Genomic DNA, 22,140 nt, shown 5'->3' on the forward strand with positions numbered 1-22,140 from the left:
CTCCTGTGATACCGTGCTGAGGCTGCACTGTTGTCTCTGCAACCTTTCTCCCACTTCCAGTTGGAGCAGCTCCCAGGATTAGGGAGACACCAGGTATCCTATATAGCTAGGTTGTTGGTGGCGCTGATCTTGCCTGAACCTGTTGGACATTAGGTCTGGGTGCCACACGGACCTATTTTGACCCGTACGACAAGAGGCATAAAAAGGTCTTTTTTTTTTTTTAAATAAAGCAAACATTTATTAAACTGTAATAAAAACATTCCATCAAATTACAAAACCTGAGCAAGAAAAACAAATGGCACATGCTTAACTGTAGTTGACAACATAAAAAGGCATAAAAAGGTCTATATAATGATGACAGTGTCAATTCAGCAAGAGGATATAGCAATTGTAAAACAAAACACTTAGGTTTATATAGCACGTTGTGTAAGATTCAGAACTAAAAAGTCTCCCATTAAGGAAAAGTCCAGCACCATATAGCTTTACTGTTGAACTGTGAGACTTTTAAAGAACAAATAATAATATTTCTCGAACTACCAAAATTTTGCGGCTTCAATATTAAAGGTTCTAGACCCATTTTATGGAGTCCCTGATATCAAAGCCAGATAAGAACACTCTCTATAAAATAGAAAATCACAATGCAATATCTTTGATCAGCATTGGTGTAAAACTCCTTAATAAATACTAGCAAACTAGAGAGCACAGAAATAAATTCTCTCATTTATGGCCAGTTGATTTTTGATGAAGGTGTCAAGCGCACCTATGCAGAGAGGGCCCTCTTCAATATTGGTGCTGGGAAGGGGGGCAGTCTAGGTAACAATATTCAGAAAAATGAAATTAGATCGTCATTTCACATCGTATGTAATTGTTAATTCAAAATGGAGTAACCACTAAAGCATAAGGCCTAAAACTAAAACTATTTGAAGGAAGTATGAAGGAACTTCATAAAGTATAAGGGAAAATAAAATAAAAATAGAATGCACATTTTATGAATCTTTTGAAGCCCCTCTTGTGGAGCTTCTATGACGTTGGTCTGAGCAGTGACTTTTCTGGATGTGATCCTTAAAACACAGGCAACAAAAGAAAAATTAAAAAATTGGGATTAGATCAAATTAGAAAGTTTCTCTGTAGCAAAGGAAGCAATCTACAGAGTCAAGGACAGCCTTAGAATGTGAAAAAAATTTTTTACAATGTATACAAATGGTAAGTGGTTAAAGGAACTCGTCAGGTAATAAATAGCACAATATAAAAATTTGCGGGGCATTTAGGGCCTGGTGGCGTGGCCTAGCGGTTAAAGTTCTCGCCATGAACTCTCCGGGATCCCATATGGGCTCCGGTTCTAATCCCGGCAGCTCCACTTCCCATCCAGCTCCCTGCTTGTGGCCTGGGAAAGCAGTTGAGGACGGCCCAATGCCTTGGGACACTGCACCCGCGTGGGAGACCCGGAAGAGGTTCCGGGTTCCTGGCTTCGGATCAGTGCAGCACCGGCCGTTGTGGTCACTTGGGGAATGAATCATCGGATGGAAGATCTTCCTCTCTGTCTCTCCTTCTCTCTGTATATCTGACTCTGTAATAAAATAAATAAATCTTTCAAAAAAAATAAAAATTTGCGGGGGATTTGAATAAATAATTCTCAAAAAAGATGTACCAGTGGTCAACAGGCTAATATCACTAATTACCAGAGAAATGCAAATTAAAACCACAAAAAGACATCACCTGATACTTGTTAGGCCACAAAGGGCTGTTGTCAAAAAGACAATGCATCAAGGGCTGATAAGGATGTGGAAAAAAAAGGAACCCTTGTATGTACTTCTGGTGGTAACATAAATTAGTATGGCCACTATGGAAAACGACATGAAAGTTTCTTAAAATAAAAATTGAGCTGCCGTCATACCAGCAATGCCACTACTGAGTGTTGAACAAAAAGCTATGAAATCAGTTATCATAGACGTATTTTTGTTTCATGTTTATTACAACATTATTCACAATAGCCAAGATATGGAATTAACCTAAGTGTCTTTATCAGCAGGTGAACTGATAAGTCTCCCTAACTTCCAGGTATGTTTTTAGACACTTGGTGTGTGGGCGTTGACCATTTGGCTAGACAAATTAACTGGTTGGTATTCTTTTCCTCTCCTTTGTGGACTTGTTCTGTGAAGCTACAAACTCACACTGAAAGAATAAGAGATCCTGTTTGGCATTAAGATACTACCTGACCAAGGGTCATTTGTATATTGTTTTCCATCTTCCCTTTAATGGGAAACTTAAAGCTCTAAATATAAAGTTCCGAGTTATTAGTGATCATCAATAAGATACTGACTCAAATTAGGTCTGTGAGTCAATAAACTATGCCCAGCTTTGGGTTTTATTATGGAGCTGTTGTATTATGCATCAGAAAAATCCTGTTGAGAAATTGTTACTTGGATCTCAGTGTTACTGGTGCAGTTCTGAAGTCAGATTTAAAATGTTCTGGTGCTTTTGTTCTATTAGGTGTCTGCTTCCTATAGAACCCAGACTCATATAAGTGGTCATTTTTTGATTACATGACCCAGTCTGTCTATTTCTCAGCCATGGCTCTTTCTGACCCATGAGCTGACCACTTGACCAAGTGAAATTAACTTATCAGCTGGCAGCATTCTACTTATGACATGGTACAAGAAACTGAATCGTTAAAATTCTCTAAAGAAATCTGGAATTGGGAAATTATCCTCCTCTTTCCAGTTTTCAGTTCTGTAAGTAGGGAAGAAGCTAAGTGATTATATTTAAAGCTCTTTGAAACAAACAACTCCTTCAGTTTCTCCCTTAGGTGCCTGATTTTCCTTTCTAGGCACAATTCCCTCTAGCATTCATAAAACTGTGTGTAGGTGTCTGCTGTGTGAGTTAGATAAAGCATCTATGTGAGTAGATATTAATGTTAAAAATCTAATAAAACATGCAGCCTAGTCAATCTGCCACACTTAATGACTTGAATAATTGTTATTGTGCTACATAGTAATTAAGACTTAAATGATAAGCAGTTTCCATAAATTACTGTAATTACTACTACGTTTACTTTGTACATCAGCATAACTGGGATCATCAGTAGGAAGTATGGTTTGGTGAAGTTAGAGAAAGCAGATTGCTGGGGCACAGTCTCCTTCCGCGTCGTTCTACCTGTTCCTTATCTCAGACAAACAGGTTCGGGAAGTGACATGAACCACAAGATCATACAGGATTCATAATACGGTGTGTTAACCCCAAAATCCCAAGCTCATAACAGAATCTAACGATATTTACATTTCTTTTAAATGTGAAAGTGTTAGTATATTTTTAGTAAATTTTTTATTTGCTTTTGGATTAATCTAATTAGAACTTTGACTACTTTCAATACTTCTATCAACTCATCTGGAATTCTGTCACTTGCTCCTTGCTCAATTGATGTGTTCCTGTCCTGTTTGTATCTTTAGTTGTGATGCTCTGAAGATGTCTCACCTGTCAGCTCCTGGGGAATTAAATACACACACATGTGTGTATATATACATATATTACATATATATTGGATGTGTATAATCTATACATCACACACACATATGTATATATACTGTTCCAGGTCCATAAGCACCTATTGTTAAACTGATGTCCATTGTCTAATTTTGTGCTTTATAAAGTATTTCAGTATACTTTATTTGACCCCTACGGCAATATGGACATCAAATGCTGATAGTTAGAAGTGTACTGGCATTCATTTATACATTATGTGTGTTCTCAAATTGTGTACGGCAAACTTATAGGATAGGTATTATGACCACTTTACAATAGAGAATTTGTAGAAATTTAGTTAACACTACTAAAGTGTCAGTGACAGACAAAATAGCATAGTAGCTAAAAGGGCAGACTGCAGATGCAGACAGCACTGTTACCTACTAACAGCATCATCCCTGAGCAAGTCACTTTAACTCTGCTGTGGCTTGGTTTCCTCAAATGAGAAGTGGGGATATTAATCATTTCTACTTTATAAAGTTGTTGTGAGCATTAGCGAATACATTTGTCTGCAGCTCTTAAGAGAACAGTGTCTCATTCATGATCATTGTACGGTTCTCTAGCATTAGGACAGGCAGTAACATACTCAAATTCAAGTCCAAGGCTGTCAGACTGTGAAAACAATACAGTGAAGTTAAATAAAACAGCCTGGCATAGTGGTATATAGCAAATGATTCTCTGGCTGTGACATGAGCATCCTATATCAGTACCAGTTCAAGTCCTACCTGCTCTACTTCTGATCCAGCATTCTGCCAGAATGAAGGAAGGCCAAGTGCTTGGCCGCCATCCCCCATGGGGCCAACCCACAACAAGCTTCTGCCTCCTGGCTTCAGTGTGGCCCAGCCCTGTTTGTTACAGCCGTTCAGGGAGTGAACCAGCGAATTCAAGATCTTTCTCTCTCTCTTTCTGTGTCTCAGTTTCTCCCCCTCTCTCTAACTGCATTTCAAATTAAAATATTTATTTTTAAAAAGTGGTTATTCTGGAGAGAAATAGCTTTCTTCACAGAGGTTATCTGTATATATTTCTTCACAGGTTATCTATATATAAATTATCATTTATAATAGTTCTGAGGATGGGGACAAGAATTTCCTAGAAATAAATGTTAAAAACAAAAAAAATATGCTGGATCTATATGCAGAAAATCATAAAATAAATAAAGAAACCTACTTTGTTCAGTGTTTGGAAGACTCAACATAGTTGTCTATTTGTCTGTTAAGTTGACCTATATATTTAATACAAGTCCAGTCATAATCTCAGCTAGATTAATTGTGGATATAGACAAACTGATTCTAAAGTTTATATGGAAAGGTAAAAATAAACCAGCCATAAAGCTTTTGAGAAAGTTGGATGATTTACAGTATTTGATTTTGGGACATGATACAAATCTGAAGTACTTAACGTCGGTGTGGTGTGGATGAAAGAGGAGGTACATAGTTGTGTGGAGCAGAATAGAAAGCTTGGGAGTAGACATATGGGTAAGGTCATTCAAACGAGAATGGCTCATCTTTGCAACAAATGATGGCTGAACCATGTAAGTGACTTCACACCAAAAGTGAATTTTCTTATGAAAGAACTTAGAATTACTTATAGACGTAAAGGTAAAAAAGTAGAAAACTCTTAGAACTAAACAGGAGGAATTCTTCATGAGCTGAGGTTCAAGTTCTTTTTTTTTTTTTTTTTTTTTTTAATTATTTATTATTTAACTTCAGTAATTACATTGTATTATGTGACACAGTTACATAGATACTTGGGTTCTCCCCACCCCTCCCCAAACCCTCCCACCATGGTGGATTCCTCCACCTTATTGCATAACCACAGCTCAAGTTCAGTTGAGATTTCCCCATTGCAAGTGTATACCAAACATAGAGTCCAGCATCTTATTGTCCAGTCAAGTTCAACGGTTTCTTAGGTATACCCTCTCTGGTCTGATGACAGAGCCAGCAGAGTATCATCCCAGTCAATTGAAAGCTCCAACATACCATCAGCAAAAATTTACATCATTATGGAATTAATTGACATAGTAATGAGTAACCAACATGTTAAAAGTAAGCATCTCAACACTCTATTTTAAAAATAAAATCAAAGACTTATAAAAGATTATCAGAATGCAAAGAACATACACACATGGCAAATAAACACATAAGAATGATACTCAACCTCAATAGTCATTAGAGAAATTCAAGTTAAAGTTGCTGTGAGGGTAGGGCGCGTGGCCCAGTGCTGAAGACACCTGCCCAGGCTCTTGGCTCCAGCTTTCTAGTAACGCACACCCTGGGAGGCAGCAGTGATGGTTCAGTAGTTGAGTCCCGCCACCCTCGAGGCTAACCTGCTTCCAGCCAATGTGAGAGACTGAGCAGTGCAGTGAACCAGCAAACTGGAACTGCCTCTGTCTCTATTTTAAATTACAGCTCTTCAGTGCTTCCAGTTAAAGCACTGGTAACCCAAGTGTCAATGAGGACGTGGAACCAGTGGAATGCTCATGTGGTGCGATTGCAGAATGACACAGCTGCTTTAGAAAATAGTTGGACAGTTTCTTTAGAAAGCTGTATGACCCTGTTTTCATTCTGCAGAAATAAAGTTCCCACAAAAACTTGTGCCCCATGTTTGGAATAACATTGTTTATAATCACTAAAATCTGGAGTCTCATTAAATAGAGAAAAGAACCAATTGTTGTGTGAAGGTACTTTAAGAAGTATATGGAAAGTGGAATTTTCTATTTTTCATCAAGAAATTGAAATCTATGCACAAGAAGAGTTTTCCAAAAGTTCATAAGACATAAATGTTATGGAAAAAAATAGATTTCAAAAATTTTTGCACCAAAATGCTTGTTTTTCTGCCAGTTTTTTGAGGTACCATTTATATCCCCCTTAGTAGAATACTGCTATTCAGTACACTTTGTACATGCAGCAGAGTGGATGGATGTGAAATGCAGTGTTCTGAGGGGGAGGAGGCCTCATGTTTAGGTATTGTCTGATTGCAGTATATGTGATACTATAGAAACAGTTGTTGGAGAAAAAGGAGCGTCTGAGTTAAAAAGCATTCTGGAATTTGACCTGTTTGAGAGTGATAACAGAATAGAAGCACAGAACCCAGACCTCAAAAGATAGATCGTGTACATAAAATTTTAAAAATGCATGCTGAATATTTGTGTGTTTCATTGTTTTCCCTCTTCTACAAATGAATTGTGAACAAAAAACAATGTTTGGAAGGTGGGAGAGAAAATGCCAAGGGTCCATCTGTATTCCTTTCTAGCAAATTATCATGTTTGTTTTCTTGAAAATTTATTGTTGATTCACTGATTGTTACTTCTTAATAATGATGGCTAGTTTCTGGCCACATGCTATGTAAGAACTCCTTCGTAATCTGTTTTTCTACAACATCAATTTAGTTTTATCCCTTTGCCCTTGTATTTGCCATTTCCTCACAAATCTTTCTCTTTTCTCATTTGTTGATAAATAACAAAAAAATCAATATAAGCAAAAATCTGCTTTGGATATTCTGCGTGAAATTTTCATATTTGAGATTTAATCATAAGTTATTCTTTGACCTTGCAGAAGCAATTCATTTCATTTGTTAGGGTAATCTTTAGACCTTATAAGACAAACCAACAGAGGCTTTATCTTAAACGTTATATAGATTTGAGATCCTATGGATGAATGGATGGATTTTAGCACTTTGCTGTGAGTGACATACATGATGTCGGATTAAATTTAAATTGATCTCCTCTCAGTGTTTATCTCTGGTACATGTGCAATTACTTGAGCACCAGAGAACCTTCCGGAGGCATTCTGTCGATACAGCTACCTGACAGTCGTTTGTATTTGTAAACTGTGCATTTGGCACCTGCTGCTCTCTGTTGCATTGGAGCTAGTGGGGAGCCGAAATGGGCATACAATGAAGTTATTGGTTGGTCTATCACAGTGGGAGTTATTGAAGGGAAGAAAACAGCACTTCTAGGACCTCAGGAGAGGATAAAAAAGAAATTGGTAACATTACAAAGCCCCCATACGCTGCTAACAAAAAATAGATAATGATTTTTAAAAATCAGTTCAACTCGAAGAGTTAAAGTATGGGGGGAGGATGTGTACCTACCGACATTTAATTCTTAAAATAGGTATAAAAACAAAGGGCTTCTATTTAAAATATGCAATGAATTGCTTTAAATCTGAAGATCTCAGGAAAAGGCAGACAATTCACATAAGCAGAAATGTAAGTTGAAACATGCACTGGAAAAAAACAATTTCTGAAAAAATGTAAATTTGAATGCAGATGACCTTTTATCAAATTAGCAAAATAAATTTCAATTGAAAGACAAATGTGCTGGCAAGACTTCAGAAAGCAAACAGGTAGCTAGCTGATGGTTCACTCACACTTTGTCAAAGTTTTTATTCTTAAATAATCTACTTTTGAATGCAGCTCAAAGAAATAATGACACATGCACAGCTGACATTCAGTATGCTTACCCCAGTGTGGTTCTTTCTGCCACAGTGCGTGTCTGTGCTGCGAATCTGCTCATGTGTGATTTGCAGTCAAGGGAGCGATGGCCATGAACAGGGAGCTATGTTGATGCATACATCATTTGTTTCAGGATGTCCTGAGCCATAGGAGGACACTTTTTCCTAATTTTGTAGAGTGTGACTTGGGAATATGCACAACAGTGCAAAAAATGACCAAAACAAAGAAAAGTACTGTAGAAGCACCTCTCATTAGTGCACATTGATGTTGGTTTAATGGCCTTGAGAGGTGTTTTGCACTTCTGTTGTGCTGTCCGGTGAAGCTGCAGCCATGCACACTTGCTCTTCTGTTGAGGTTCACGACACTGGTTCTTGTTGGCAGTGATGCCCTGAAGGACTGCCTCTCCAGAGGACGCAGAGCATCAGCTGGCACATAGTGTGTGGTGCTGATTTTATCCTCGTGTCTTAGTAGTACTCTGCTTACACAGTTGCAGTTCCACGAGGTTAGCCCCTAACACAGCTGCTCCCTTGAGACCTCTTGTTTATAGTGTGGTTTTGCAGTACTTGAGGGAGAGAAAGAGAAAAAAAGGAAAATATATAAATGCACAGCATTAAAGGCTGGTTACGTTAAAAAAAATCATAAGTCACAATGTATCTGTTGAAATGATAGAAAATGTTTGGTGAAACGTGCCTAAGAATTAGAACACGGAACTCAGAACATAGATGCCATGATTACAGTCATGTGGAGATGTTTGATCTGTATCTTACTGTAAATGTTATAGTAGGATGGGATTGTAGGTAAAATATAATTTTTTTAATATTGCAAAGTTGTTAAAATAGAGGTTAGTCCATTTCTACAACGTAAGCTAAACTTTTATTTGACTCTGTTTTTTAGAATTCCTGGAAAACTCAAGCAGTTTGTATTTGACTTACATTCTGGAAAACTACACAGAGAATTCCATCATGGACCTGATCCAACTGACACAGCTCCTGGAGAGGTAAAACTTGCTTGTTTTTCCAAGGAGGTCTGAACTTGTTGCATAGGCTTTATGTTTGTAAGGAACTTCTGAATACAGTCTAGAAAATGGATAAATGCTGCTGCTTTTTAATTAATTTTAAAATGTTTGAACTTTCAAAAAAGCTGCAAGAATATTTTAGTATAGCTTACAGATCATGCAAACCCTGATGATCCGAATCTCTAACCTCTATGGAATATGGCTAACAAAAGGTTAATTATAGTTCGTTTCAAATAGAAGTAGGAATTGAAGGTAGACAAATCAGTGAAGAGATTAGTGGATTCCATGAGTTATTTAAATCTTCTTGTGTCACTTGAAGATTGATTTATACTATAAAGAAATAGTTTGTTACTTTTACTAAGCCATCCTAAGAACCTTCACACACACAGTATTCAGAATGCTCAAAATTTATGGTCTAATGCAGCTTTCTAAATTTATTGAAATTTTATCTTTGCATATGTATTTTTTAACCTGAGAATTTGATATTGTACTTTGTAATTTCAGTTAAAAGCAGTTTCTGTTTTACTGCGTTAGGATTTATTTAGATCATGCCTGAGAGGAAAACATATACCAACAATCTCCTGTTTTACTTCCCCAAACCTTTAGCCGCTATTTTTCCCTAAGAACTTCATATGTAGTCTGTCTCTCCTTCTCTGTTTCAAGTAAAATAAATCTCTTAAAACAGAAGAAAGATTGAATTGTTACTAGCTCAGAGTCAAGAGTTGTCTTTAGGAATCTGATGACATGCTGTTCCTTGAGGTCAGATTTGTTCTTCAGTAATTAAGCAGCTGTAGGATGGAGCAGCCTGAGGGCAGTGGCACAGAGGTGACTGTTTTCTTACAAAAAGAAGGTCTCCTTTTAGGAGAAATATACCTTACCATTACTGTGTTCTCATGTTTTATTTCCGTTTTTCCATTAAACAATAAATACCTTTTATTTTATCCATTTTGTGCACTAATTAATGCATGCTGTAAATGCATGATTTACAGTAATGATAATTTTTGTTTAATCTGAACATATTTCAGCAAAAAAATGTTATTAGGAAGAGAACTATGGCAGTCAGGTAGTTTGTAGGCATGTAACTTCCAGTTACAATGGGAAAGTGGCATCACTCTGCAGCACAACAGCCTGTTTCAGGAGCTCTCCGCACAGAGATGAAGTATAGAGACTACACTGTCTTTCCTTTGGAATTCTTGGAAGTCATATTTGTCTGCTGTTGGTACCAAAGTAATATACTATAGAAATGTTATCTTTCATTATTAAAGTGTTTTTCTTTCCATTCCTTAATTTAATAAGTTTTGATAATTTTTGCCATCAGAAAATTGATAAATGCGAGCCACACCCACAGAACAGGGGCCTTTAGTTCTGTTAGCGCTGTGACAGGGGATGGTTTGTGAAGTGGAACCTCAGTGTGGGGGGAACCTTTTTCTGCCAGGGGTCATTTGGATATTTAAAACATTATTGCAGGCCATACAAAATAAACAACTTACTAAGTAGTCTGCTATAACATCTCAAGTCCTATTAGCAGTTGTCTTGGCATGGTCAAACCAAATGGTTTTGCAAGTCTTGCACGGTCCACAGCTGGACATTCACCACCCTTTCCCTACAAGATATTTCAGGAAGGCACCCAGTGTCCAACATGCTCCAGAAGCTCCAGCAGGGCCATCGTCAGTGGCCCATCACAGTCCTGCCCTGGAGACTCTGAGAAAGGGCATTTGGAATTAGGAGAGCAGGATTTCCAGATTAGCCCCAGTCTTTGGTGCACAGTTGCTGCCTTTTATTGCTTAATAAAGTTACCATTTATTTTATATATTAGAGTACAATTCCATAAAACATATTGACATAAAGTATTTTGTTCTTTCTTTTGTAGCAAGTCCAAGATGAGGCAAGCAGTCCACCTGAGAGCTCCTTCCAGAAACTAGCACCCAGTGAACATAGGTACACTTTATTGAGGGATCGAGATGAGCTTTAAAAACTTGAAAAACGATTTGCAAGCCTTTTGACCACAGCATCAACTTACATGGTGGAAATAGTAAACCTATATTTTCATAATTCTATGTGTATTTTTATTTTGAATAAACAGAAAGATGTTTTGGGTTTTTAATTTTTTTTCTCCCCCTGACTGAAAATGCATTGTCATTTGGTATAGCCTCTTTTAAAAATTTTTGCTAGGGTAAAAAAAAATAAAAACCAGAGGCCTATCTTCACTTTCAACCTGTCCTGTAAAATTTTTATAAACAAAAGGTGACATTGCTAAAAGCATGTGACTAGTGTGCACTGCTAGGATGAGGAGACCTGAGGGAGGCCTCCTGTGTAGTAAGTGGCTTTCTTTCTTTCCATATGACCAATTCTGTTGCCATTTTCAATATCACATTTCTCAAAGCTAAGGGGGTGTATACATATATATTCTGGATACTTGGGAGGGGAATAAATTTAAATTTTCTCACTGTGTGCTGTGTTTCCCTGAATGGTTGGATGTTGCTTATGAAAATTCCATAGTAGCATATTCTGGATTCTTAATGTATAACTTAAACATACTATAAAGAGGAGGAGAGCCATAAGCCAGCACATTTGGCAGGAATTGTTCTTAGGAATTAAAAAACAGAGAATGAAAAGTATTATTAAATTTCTGTGTTTGTCTTTAAAAAGCAGTTGAAATTTTGAATGTTTTCTACCTACATTTGAGAAAGGAAGGTACTAGTGGAGCAGGTTACCATTTTAATACTAGATGGCTTAAAGACTCCTCCTATCTAAGACTGTAGTTTACAAAGAGAAATTGTGTTTCTGTAATTCTACTCCGTCTTGTAGTCTGATAATTATATAGACCAAAAACAGCAACAGTAAGGATCATGTGTATTGAGTTTTTTCCCATTGTGTAACTGTTTGAGGACCCTATCCCCTCTAGATTCTCTGGTTTGTGCAGTCAGATGGGTCCCTGTGCCAGGGAATAGAACCAGAGGGAGAGGACCCTCGGTGCCATATCAGGATATCCAGTGCCGGAGGACAGACAGGCTTTCCTCTGGGCCTTGATAGGTGCTATAGGCCAAGGGTCATTTTATACTGGGGATATAAATTCCAGTTTCAGGAAAGACTATTTTTAAGCTCAACAGGCTGACATGTGCCATTATATGTAGTTTGTAATATATGTCACATCTTCCAGTCCTTTTAAAATGAGTATTTATAATGGATATTTAATAATTATTATTTTTAAAAATCAGCCTACAATCCTTAGTCATGCATGAATTACCCATAGTTTCCATAGTTTTATTCAGAAAATAAATGTTGATAAAGTAAAAAGGGGCATGTTTACTATATTTTACCAGACTGTGACAAGAAAGCTAAGACAGAACATTCTGGAGTTTGGACCTCAGTTCTGTTCTCATCATTACATTTGATCAGTAACTTGAATGAAGTCAGAGTTATGGTAATGAATCCGAGGATGGACCAGATCTCCAGGGTCAGCATTGAAAATTCAGAAACATTCAACAAGTCTATATGTAAGACCAAAAGCAGCCCATGCAATTAATTGGTTTGAAAAAATAAGAAACAGAAGATACCACTCAAGTATTGGGTTGCAAGGAGCTTGCTGGAAAGTGGTAATTGTGAGGAGCACGTGCTGGGTGTGATGTAGGTGACCGTCAAGGAAGAAGTGAGAGATGTGAGGATGCATGAGGTAACATTTCTGCGTACTTGGGCTTAGGCTGCAGCCCTGCCATGCCATTGTCTTCTGAGGACATGGACACTGCTTTTTGTGTCTCCAGTGGACACAGCCCTCATTGAGTGTTTCCTGAATGAATGAGGAGCAGAGTGATTTTGGATGATTTTTGTACTCAGCACTCATCAGGATTTAGTGCCCGTTTTATACAAAGGCACTAGCAAGAGCACTTAAGGCTTGTAAGGGGTTTTAAAATGTAGGTGTTAAGGCTGTTTTGCTTGCAGACTTCTCGGGTCTGAGAACAGCCTATCGAAATTTGAAGGGTCGGTATAGTCTGTGGATCCCAGGGGTTGAACTGGGTTTAGGGGTAGGGAAGCATATTTCCATCTGGCATCTATTGAATGCAAGGGCTTTTAACTATAATATGGATACAGAGATGGGTAAAGTATTGTTTCTACCCTCAAGTTACTTCTAGTCTGGTTAGGCAGATGGATATCTACATAGAAAATAGAGGTTCATGTGGCAGAAAGGAGTGCTGAGTCTCAAATAGCTTATAGAGGAGATAGCTATGCTGGTAACGTGTTCTTCGGGACGTAAGGAATCTGAGTGGAAGGATAATCTGAGGAAAGATACGAAACAGCAAATGCATTCAAGAAAACAATTCCCGTACTAGGGCCAGTGTGTTGGGGTCAGGAGGAAATGAGATTGAAGAAATGGGAGTTGAGCATGAGGGGCCCTGTGTGCTGAGCTGAGGAGTTTGGAGCTGTAGAGGCATCACCAGATTTCTGGCAGCGAAGTAGGTTCATATTTAAGTTTGATTGTAAGAATGGTGTGGATGCAGGTTCCAAAGCACAGACTTCCCCTCGCGTCTATGAATATCCATGGCTTTTATAGGTAGAGATTCCCGCTCAGTTCATCCAGCCTAGTCTAGGCTTCAGGCTTCTCAGATGTGAGGAAGGGGGGACAGAACTAGACTGAAGACAGAGTCACAAAACCCGAACAAGGAGCAAGCTTTTGTGCTTTGCAGCTAGTTTTGCTGTTTTTCAGGAATCCTTCCAGCTGTGAGCGAACCATAAAAAGATGGAAACTTTCTGTGACAACAGTCCAATTTTTTTTTTTATGTTAAATGAAACCACCCAGGAAGATAAGGTTCTGAAGTCAGGTTGTTACAGATCGTGTGTAGGAGGACAAGCTGGCATGGAAAGAGCTGGAGAGGATGAAGCAAAGATGAAGTGTTCCAGCTCAGGAACAGCTCCCGTTTGTAGACAGTACACACTGCCATCGAGGCTTTCGTGGCTTGCCTTTTTTTTTTTTTTTTATTTTAATGAGGACGAAAAGAAGAATGTAAAATAGTACAATGAATGGATTGGTAATCATGAAAAGTAGAATAGCTCAACTTTTAATTGTTTCTCTGAAAGAGATAGTCTGGCTGGACACAAAATAACAAAATTGCAGGGAAGGGAAAAAACACTTTGCCACCTTAAATGATTTCAAGGCTGTCAGGCTCACACTTCTATCTCCCAGAGCTGCTGGGAGTTGCAGTTGCTTTCTGTTAACAACTACTGGGAATTTCTGAGAAACCTTGGATAATATAGGGTGACAGAAGACTGGAAATGGGCAAATAGTATTCCTGCTTTCAAAATAATTCTAATTAATGGCTTTAGCTATTCTAAAATATAACCTTATGAACCAAACTGAAATACTAGCCTGTATTGGAGGAAAAGTTATTAAGTAGATATAAAGAACAAAGCAGTTGCTGACTTTTAAACACAATAAAGATCATGAAGACTTAAGTTGTTTGAGGACTTAAATTGTTTTTTGACAATTATAACTGTTTTCTGTGTTCTTAAAAAGGTTGGAGAGGACCTATGCTTAGCAATTGTTTTTTAGCTGTGTCTGAATTTTTGTATGTATTTCCAAGTAATAAAACTATATTTATAAAATATTTCTATATTTGAGACTTTTTACTAATCCACTTTGTTATAGCTTTGTTGCAGATATGATCACATTGTAGAAACATTTTACTCATCATCTAGATGATCAAGAGTCTGATTTTTCCAGGTTTAGAATCTGTTTTTAGGTAATTTCACTGTACTTGGATTTGAATGAGCCCTATGGTTCCGCTCTGCCGATGTCTCAACTTGGCCTTGGCACAGAAGCATCAGAGCTCCCTCTTGAAGAGCACACACTGGCGAGCGGCTGCTTGCCGCCAGACAACAGGAGTAGGTTTTGGAATCACTGGAGCAGGAAACGTGCAACTTTCAAATTAATTTTCCAAAATGCTCCCGAGCAATTTCCTCATATTCATCCCCAGTGCCTAGGATCCTTCCAGTGCCCCCTAGCCCTGCCTGTGCTTTAGGGCACCAAGCCTATTTAGAGTTTGAACCACATATAAATTCTTTTCCTTGCTCATCACCTGAATGTCCTCAAAGCAGGACTTGAACTATCTTGTACTGTCAGCAACTTGTGGCAGTGAAGGCAGTCAGGAAGTCACTGATGGAAAAAGGTAGTAACTCAACAAGCAAATGCACGAAAGGACTAGAAAGCAGCATCCTTCCTGGAATGGACTCGGCTGGCTAATTTGAAAAATCTTACCTCATGATTTTTCTCAGCCATAACTGTGTGCCTGGATGAATTCAGTTACCTCCAACCCCATGTCCTAAACTGGCTTTGGGACCCTAAGAATTTTGTCAGCGTAGGTTCAAATATTGCAGCACACATTAACCCAGCGATAACTTAAGGATCAGGGTGACACGCCAGTGAGTGCCCTCTTGGGTACTGCAGAATCCTGTAGGGGCCCTGGGAGGTTTCTCAAGAATGTTGCCCATTTTGCAGGATCTAGATAGGAACCAACCTTGAGAACCAGGGACCTTTCCTGGAGGAAGTGATTTTTTTGGTTAGGAAAAGGAGCTGTACTCTGCTAAACATGGGATGCTCCTTCCTTCGAGGAGAATTCTGTTAATCGAGGTGATCATTCTCTTTCTGCAAGTGTTAAGTATTGTTGTCCGATTGTTTCTTCCAACTGTGGTCCATTCAGATAAAGGGTTTTTTGTTGCCTATCCAGGCTGTGGCCTCTGTGTATTACTTAGGTGGCTGCCAGAGGAAAGTCATGTCTCCTGTATGTCCTGTAAGAATGTACAGATGGAGGATTAGGTCACTCCTGAGAGCCTCAGATTCTGTGTTGCTCAAACAGTTGCCCACGAAGGGGGATAAAACAGCATCCCTGGCTACACATGGCAAGAAAAGCAGAACAAGGCATCATTCATGACTTATCGTTCTGACTAATGAGCACAGACTTTGGCTTTTAAACACTGCTTAATAGTCCATTTCAGAAACTTTTGAGGATTCCAAGGTAAAGTTCCACTTCCGTGGATTCTAGAATCAAAACTGCCCAAGCTCTGTGTTTTGTTATGTTTCCTATTTGCCATTTCTTCAGAAGTTACTGATGGTATTTTACCATCTCATCCAGGCAAGTGGCAGCAGCCTATAACAAACAACATACTGTAGAGTACAAAGGGGCAATGGAGGATTAGTAAGTATCAAATACTTTATTACTTTTCTTTTCCTCCAGCTCACTGGTCAAATCAGGCTGAGCATTTGCATTGGAGACCTGGGTTCAAATCCTGTCAAGTGTCTGTCTCTTAATACCAGCCCTCCGTTCTTGCATGACAGAGCCATTAAATCCCACTGTTCTCCCACCCCAGCCTCCATATCAGTGCTAGTCCGTCACACTATATCTCCCTGGCTCCCAAGTATTCTGACCCTACAGGAAACCAGTCAATCCAAATTGATAACTCTCCATACCCTTTCTCTTCCAAGTCTTCACCTCCATCTGAAACTTCTCCATTCATAGCTTCCAAGCCAAGTTTTGGATTTCTTCTGTCAGGTTATTCAGTCCTATTAATACACAGAAGTTGGTCTGTCCTGGAAAACTGGGTCCCCCAAAAGGGTAGACATACATGCTACGACCTCATCATCTGACAATAACTCGGTAGGGGGTGTAGTTGCTATTTCCCTTATCACTCTCATGCCAAGAAGTGCTACAAGAAACAGACCCTATGGAAGTTGGTTGGAGACCAACCTGCGAAGTCCTAGAACATTGCAGAATTAACCACTAATGGATATGGGAACTACTGACTCACAGTTGTCAAGAAATGTCTGTAAAGAAATGGAAAACTGGACTGTGAAGAATTAGCCCTGTAAGAGTAAATTCTGACTTTTCTCAGTAGGTTTTCAACAAGTATTTATGGAAAGCACAGTTAGGCAGGAAAAAGTGAGCAGTGCGCATGAGGCAGGGGATCTCATCAGCAAAGGTAAGAAAGTGGAGATCACTTATGTATGGGAAAGAAAAACAAATATTTCAGCAAATGTGAGATTTATTACTTACCTGTCAACAAAGGCAAACTAACAGACTCAGAGGTTGACACAAAATGACAATTCCTTTAAACAACGAGTGATTACATTTTAAACAGGTAAGACTGCCTAGCTAGAATGTGTTTTCATCACTCAGCTACACTTTGCTGGGTGTTCTCTGAGCACTCTGGTATTTTAGGTTTGTACCCTTCGTCCTTCGTATGTGGTAGTTCCTCTACCCTAGAAGCCCAGAATGCCATCCTAATCCTCAACTACCACAGGACGCACAAGGTCTTCCCCTTCTTCTCCAAGTAGAGTTAGTCATTCTATTATTTGTGCCATTTTTTGTGTTACTTTGTTCATTCCTTTTTGGGTACTTACTGTGTTTTACTGTGCTTCACTTTTGTAGGCACTGGATTTCATGAGCCAGAATGGATACACTGTGTAGGTCTAAAATTTTCCTATTTGTGGCCCCAGCACTTAACATAACAACAGGACATCAGTTAAGTAGTTTATTGCATGTTTCCTTAGCCAAGCACCACTCAGCAACATAATAAATGACAGGTGGGTATAGTAAATTTTACAGAATCTCACCATTGGGCTTTTCTTGCTGATCCTGATGAACGTCAACAGTTTAACAACAAAATGGAAGACATCTTTAGGGGGCTTACTGAAACTCAAGTAGATACATTAGTGATTCACCTTACGTCAAGAGTAAAGGTCAACACTTGAGAAGTGAATGCAAGTTGTGACTACTCGTTGTCTTTCCTGTATGATGGCCCACTCAAGGCCAGACTGATGAAGCTGCTGAACAATGCTCAGGCTCAGTTCTGAGGCGCACACATTGCACATTTGAGGTTTAAGACTTTCCAAGGTTAAGGTAACTTCTTGGGAACAGTATTTCTTTAAGAAACATGTTCTGAGCTTGTTTACAAGCTGAAAGTTCAGTTGACTCGTTTTGCAAACTGAAGTATTACAGGAAGTATTTTAGGCCAGAGAATGTGAACAAAGATTACCTTCAGCACAGAAAAAAAAAAAAAACCTTAAAATCGTTCTTGTGAAATATTTGGTTTTTTTTTTTATGGCACTGCCAGATAGCTTGTAGTGAGTTTGAAGAGATAAACCTAGGGCCAGACTTTGGAAGGCTGTGAGTGCATGTCTACAAGGGGTTTGAGCCTATTTGGTGTTTAAGTGGGGTATACAGAAAATTGAGAGATCAACCTGATTGTTATTTGTGCAGCAGCGGTGTAAGGATCAGAGAGGTTTAGAGTTGAAGAAGATAAGTGTGAGGCAACAGTCTGCTAGGAGAATAAAGCCTGTGAATACATTCAGAAATGATGGGGGGCACTGTGGCATAGCACATAGGCAAGTCTGCCTGCGACGCCAGCATCCTGTATGGGCACCAGTTCAAGACTCAGCTGCTCCACTTCCAATCTAGCTCCCGCTAATGTGGCTGGGAAAGCAGCAAAGACAGCCCAAGTCTTGGGCCCTGCAGCCATGTGGGAGACCCAGAAGAAGTTCCTGGTCTTGATGGGCTGAGCTCTTGCCACTTAAAAAGGAGAAAGATGCATCCAATTTTAAAGTGAAATTGACAGGACTAGGGTAGACAGAATGGATGGAGTAGATGACAAACGGGAATCCCAAAGACAGCCACCCCAATAAGCAGCTTTGAGAGAGACAGAACTCTGGTCTTGAGGTTCCCCCTCCAGTTCTGTCACAGCTGATTTGGAATGTTAATGCTGGCCTAAGAGCCCACTACCCTAGGCAGGCAACTTAATAGGGCACAGCTAAAGCTCAAATCCACTTTAAGATTTTTTTTTTCTTGGACCATGCTTAGAATCCTAGTTCCTGTGCTAACTAGCTTTGTGATCTCGAGCAAAATATTCGACTTTGGCACCTTTTGTGTTTTTGGCTTTTCATTTCGTTAATACAACACACTTATTTTTTATCTAACAAAATAAACTAATTTCCTTGATGGGGAGAACAGATACCAACTGACTCTTTCACCATTAATTATCTGTGATACCCCAAAAGTTTTTATTCAAAGGGTGTCAAGCAAGTGACTATAAACAGTGAGAACAACCACTTAGAAAAAAGATGAAGGGCTCAGCACAACAGCACCGGGATCCCATACAGGCACTGGTTCTAATTGTGACAGCCCTGCTTCCCATCCAGCTCCCTGCTTGTGGCCTGGGAGAGCAGTCGGGGACGGCCTAATGCCTTGGGACATTGCAACCACTTGGGGAGTGAATCATCAGATGGAAGATCTTCCTCTCTGCCTCCTCTCTGTATATCTGACTTTGCAATAAAAATAAATTAATCTTTTTTTAAAAACAAAAAAAAAAGATGAAGTGTTAATAAACACAAGGCCTGAACATTTTACATTGGTTTAGGCTAGAGGGGACGCCCGCCTACCTCCCTGGGCCTCTGAGGGCTGAGGACTGTAATCCAGCACCCAGAGAACTCACACACCCCAACATTCTACTTCCTGTCAAGAGACACCCGTTTCACAGACCACCTGCCCCTCCTGGAGGTTTCTTACAGCAGCAGGGAAGGGCAACAGGGACCCTGAGTGACAAACACCTGTCACTGACACAGGGTACGGTTTGGTTTTTGTATTTCATGGGAGAAAAATATCCTTTGCTCTATATTTATGTTTCTTCAACTTCCTGTGATTGGTATTGGCAGGATCTAGTCCTTCCCGCTCCCCCCCCTCCCGGGTAAGAGCAGGCAGCAGCCCACAGAGGAAGGTTTTTGGACTTGGGGAAGGAACGCTCCCTTTATAGAACTGTTTGAATTAAACCTCCAAGTCCTGGCCCCGGGAGATGTGGTGGGTTCCTGGCTTTCCTGAGATCCTGGTTCCTGAACATGTGGATAGACCTTGGGCCAGAAGAAAACAAACTGAGGAAGAGGGCTCATGAGGATGAGGGAGTGTAGTCTGTGACTAATAAAAATGAAGATGGCTTTCCCCATGTGCTTGCAAGGTGCTTTTTCCAATGGGAAAAAAAATCTTGAAAATGGTCAAAATAATCGTAATGTTACTACAGGAAGTATGTGACTACCCAAGGATATCACTTTAATGAAAAAATCCTTTGAATCCATGAGTTATTTCTTCTAGTTAAAATTTATTTTTAAGTTATCTAAAAGCCCCTGTTTCAACAACACTTATAACACATAAATATAGCAGAATCTATAGTTTAAGAGGAATGGAGGCGCTGTTACCAATGAAGGGCCGAACTGAGCAACAATGCCAAAGGCATCAGACGCCATTAAACTTTTGGGAGCTCTTACTGGACACTCAGTGAGTAATCAGAAGATTGAGAAAGTGAAAAAAGCATTAATGAATGGGTCTTGTAAATTCAAAGTTTACCTTGCACTCTATGGGCATGTGGGTAATGCAGAAAGCAAGGACTTACCAACCCCTGGGCTCATTCCTTTGCACCTGAGTGGGCCTTGTGAACTGTTCAGTCATGGAAACTCTGGTCCCTTCCCTGGAAAGTGCCTGGTGAAGTACCCGGCACACAGGTCTTCAAGAAACTGCAGTTCACTCTGTAAGGGTGGTTTGTTTCAAACTAGGGTTAGCAACACAGTAGGCTATGAAATCAACTTAGTAGGCTACAACCGGCTTATTTAAAAATTGAAACAATAAAAGCATCAGAATGCCTTTCTCAAATGGTAGGTGTTGCTGCATTATGCATGTCCCAGGTATTTCCAGAAGGGCAGGTTTTACTGTGGACTACAGCCAAAAAGTTTCCAAGTTTGTGTTCTATGGAGAAATCCTCAGGGACAGCAACAGGCGCTTCCGAGTGCTGCCTTAGCTGCCTTAGCCCTTCCCGGTGCCAAGGCCCGACGGAGCGTTCCTTACCTTCCACAGTGAAAACAAGACAGGAATCACAGGGCAGACAGAGTTGATACTACAGGCCATTAAATTCAATGTTTCAAACAGGTTTTTCCATATCAGGCTAATTTAAAACATTTTGTTATTTATAAGGCTTTAACGTATAGCTAATTAAACATGTCTAGAAATTTCTACCAAAAGTTGATTAGTTTCTGTCATTAATGAGATACAATTACTAAATTTTGAATTATATACATTTTTGAGCCCAGCGCCATGATCTAGCAGCTAAAGTCCTCACCTCGAACACGCTAGGATCCCATATGGACGCTGGTTCTGATCCTGGCTGCTCCACTTCCCACCCAGCTCCCTGCTTGTGGCTGGGAAAGCAGTTGAGGATGGCCCAGGGCTTTGGGACCTGCACCTGCGTGGGACACCCAGAAGAGCTCCAGGCTTCTGGCTTCGGATTAGCGCAGCACTGGCCATTGTGGTCACTTGGGGAGTGAACCATCAGATGGAAGATATTTCTCTCTGTCTCTACTCCTCTCTGTATATATCTGACTTTGCAATAGAAATAAATAGATCTTTAAATTATACACATTTGTTTAGTTTGCCTAAGCATGAAGACTGCTAATGTAATGTTGCATGTATGATGAGCAGGATAAATCAAAGGCTACTGTGGGTGCATATGAGTACATACAGAGGTGTCCCACACTGGCACACTCCAGGTCCTAAGTAAACCAGTGTTACATTTTTAAGTACCTAGAACTGCTGCAAAGATGCTGGGCTCTAGGTGTAGCTAATCTGGCAGAATGAAGTCATGTGCTGTGCAAGAGAAGGTTGGAATACTGGAATTCACAGGATCAAGCAATACAGCTGATTACACAGAGGACTGTACCAAATGGATAATTTCGGCCGACAGAACTGGACTGGCTCTGCCAGAACCCCCCCGGACTGAGGCTTTAAGAATCCTGTTTTAACTAAGCACCCAAGTAAGTTCTGATCTTCATTTAGGTTTGGATATCATGTATTACAGTGATGACAAGGGCCAGAAAACAGAAGGATGGCAAAATTGAAATCAACTGTTCAACCTTAAAGGAGTTGATTTGTAGATATTAGATCAGAATCCGCTACTGAACATCTCCTCCTTGATATTGCATTGCAGATATATATAAATAGTTTGCAGGTAGCAATACTGATACTTCCCAGTTATTTAAGGATAAAAAAAATGGTGCTTTGTCTCATTGGAATTCATTGCAGAGAGAGAAGTGAAAGATGGCAATCAATAAGTTATTAAAGGTAAATTCA

At 39.5% G+C, this 22,140-nt stretch overlaps 1 protein-coding gene across 2 annotated transcripts in view; it reads left to right on the forward strand.

Moving 5' to 3' along the window:
- The window catches only part of ERP44 (endoplasmic reticulum protein 44), a 94,725-nt gene extending 83,285 nt beyond the window's left edge, over positions 1–11,440 (forward strand). For both annotated transcript variants that reach the window (XM_004580955.3, XM_058672764.1), the window contains 2 exons: positions 8,869–8,971; positions 10,860–11,440. In XM_004580955.3, the coding sequence (XP_004581012.1) occupies positions 8,869–8,971; positions 10,860–10,961 (205 nt within the window). In that variant the 3' untranslated portion in view covers positions 10,962–11,440. The remainder of the gene's footprint in view (positions 1–8,868; positions 8,972–10,859) is intronic.
- The last annotated feature ends 10,700 nt before the right edge of the window (positions 11,441–22,140 follow it).

Source organism: Ochotona princeps, chromosome 14 (assembly GCF_030435755.1).
Source record: "Ochotona princeps isolate mOchPri1 chromosome 14, mOchPri1.hap1, whole genome shotgun sequence".
In the NCBI taxonomy this organism is placed as follows: domain Eukaryota; kingdom Metazoa; phylum Chordata; class Mammalia; order Lagomorpha; family Ochotonidae; genus Ochotona; species Ochotona princeps.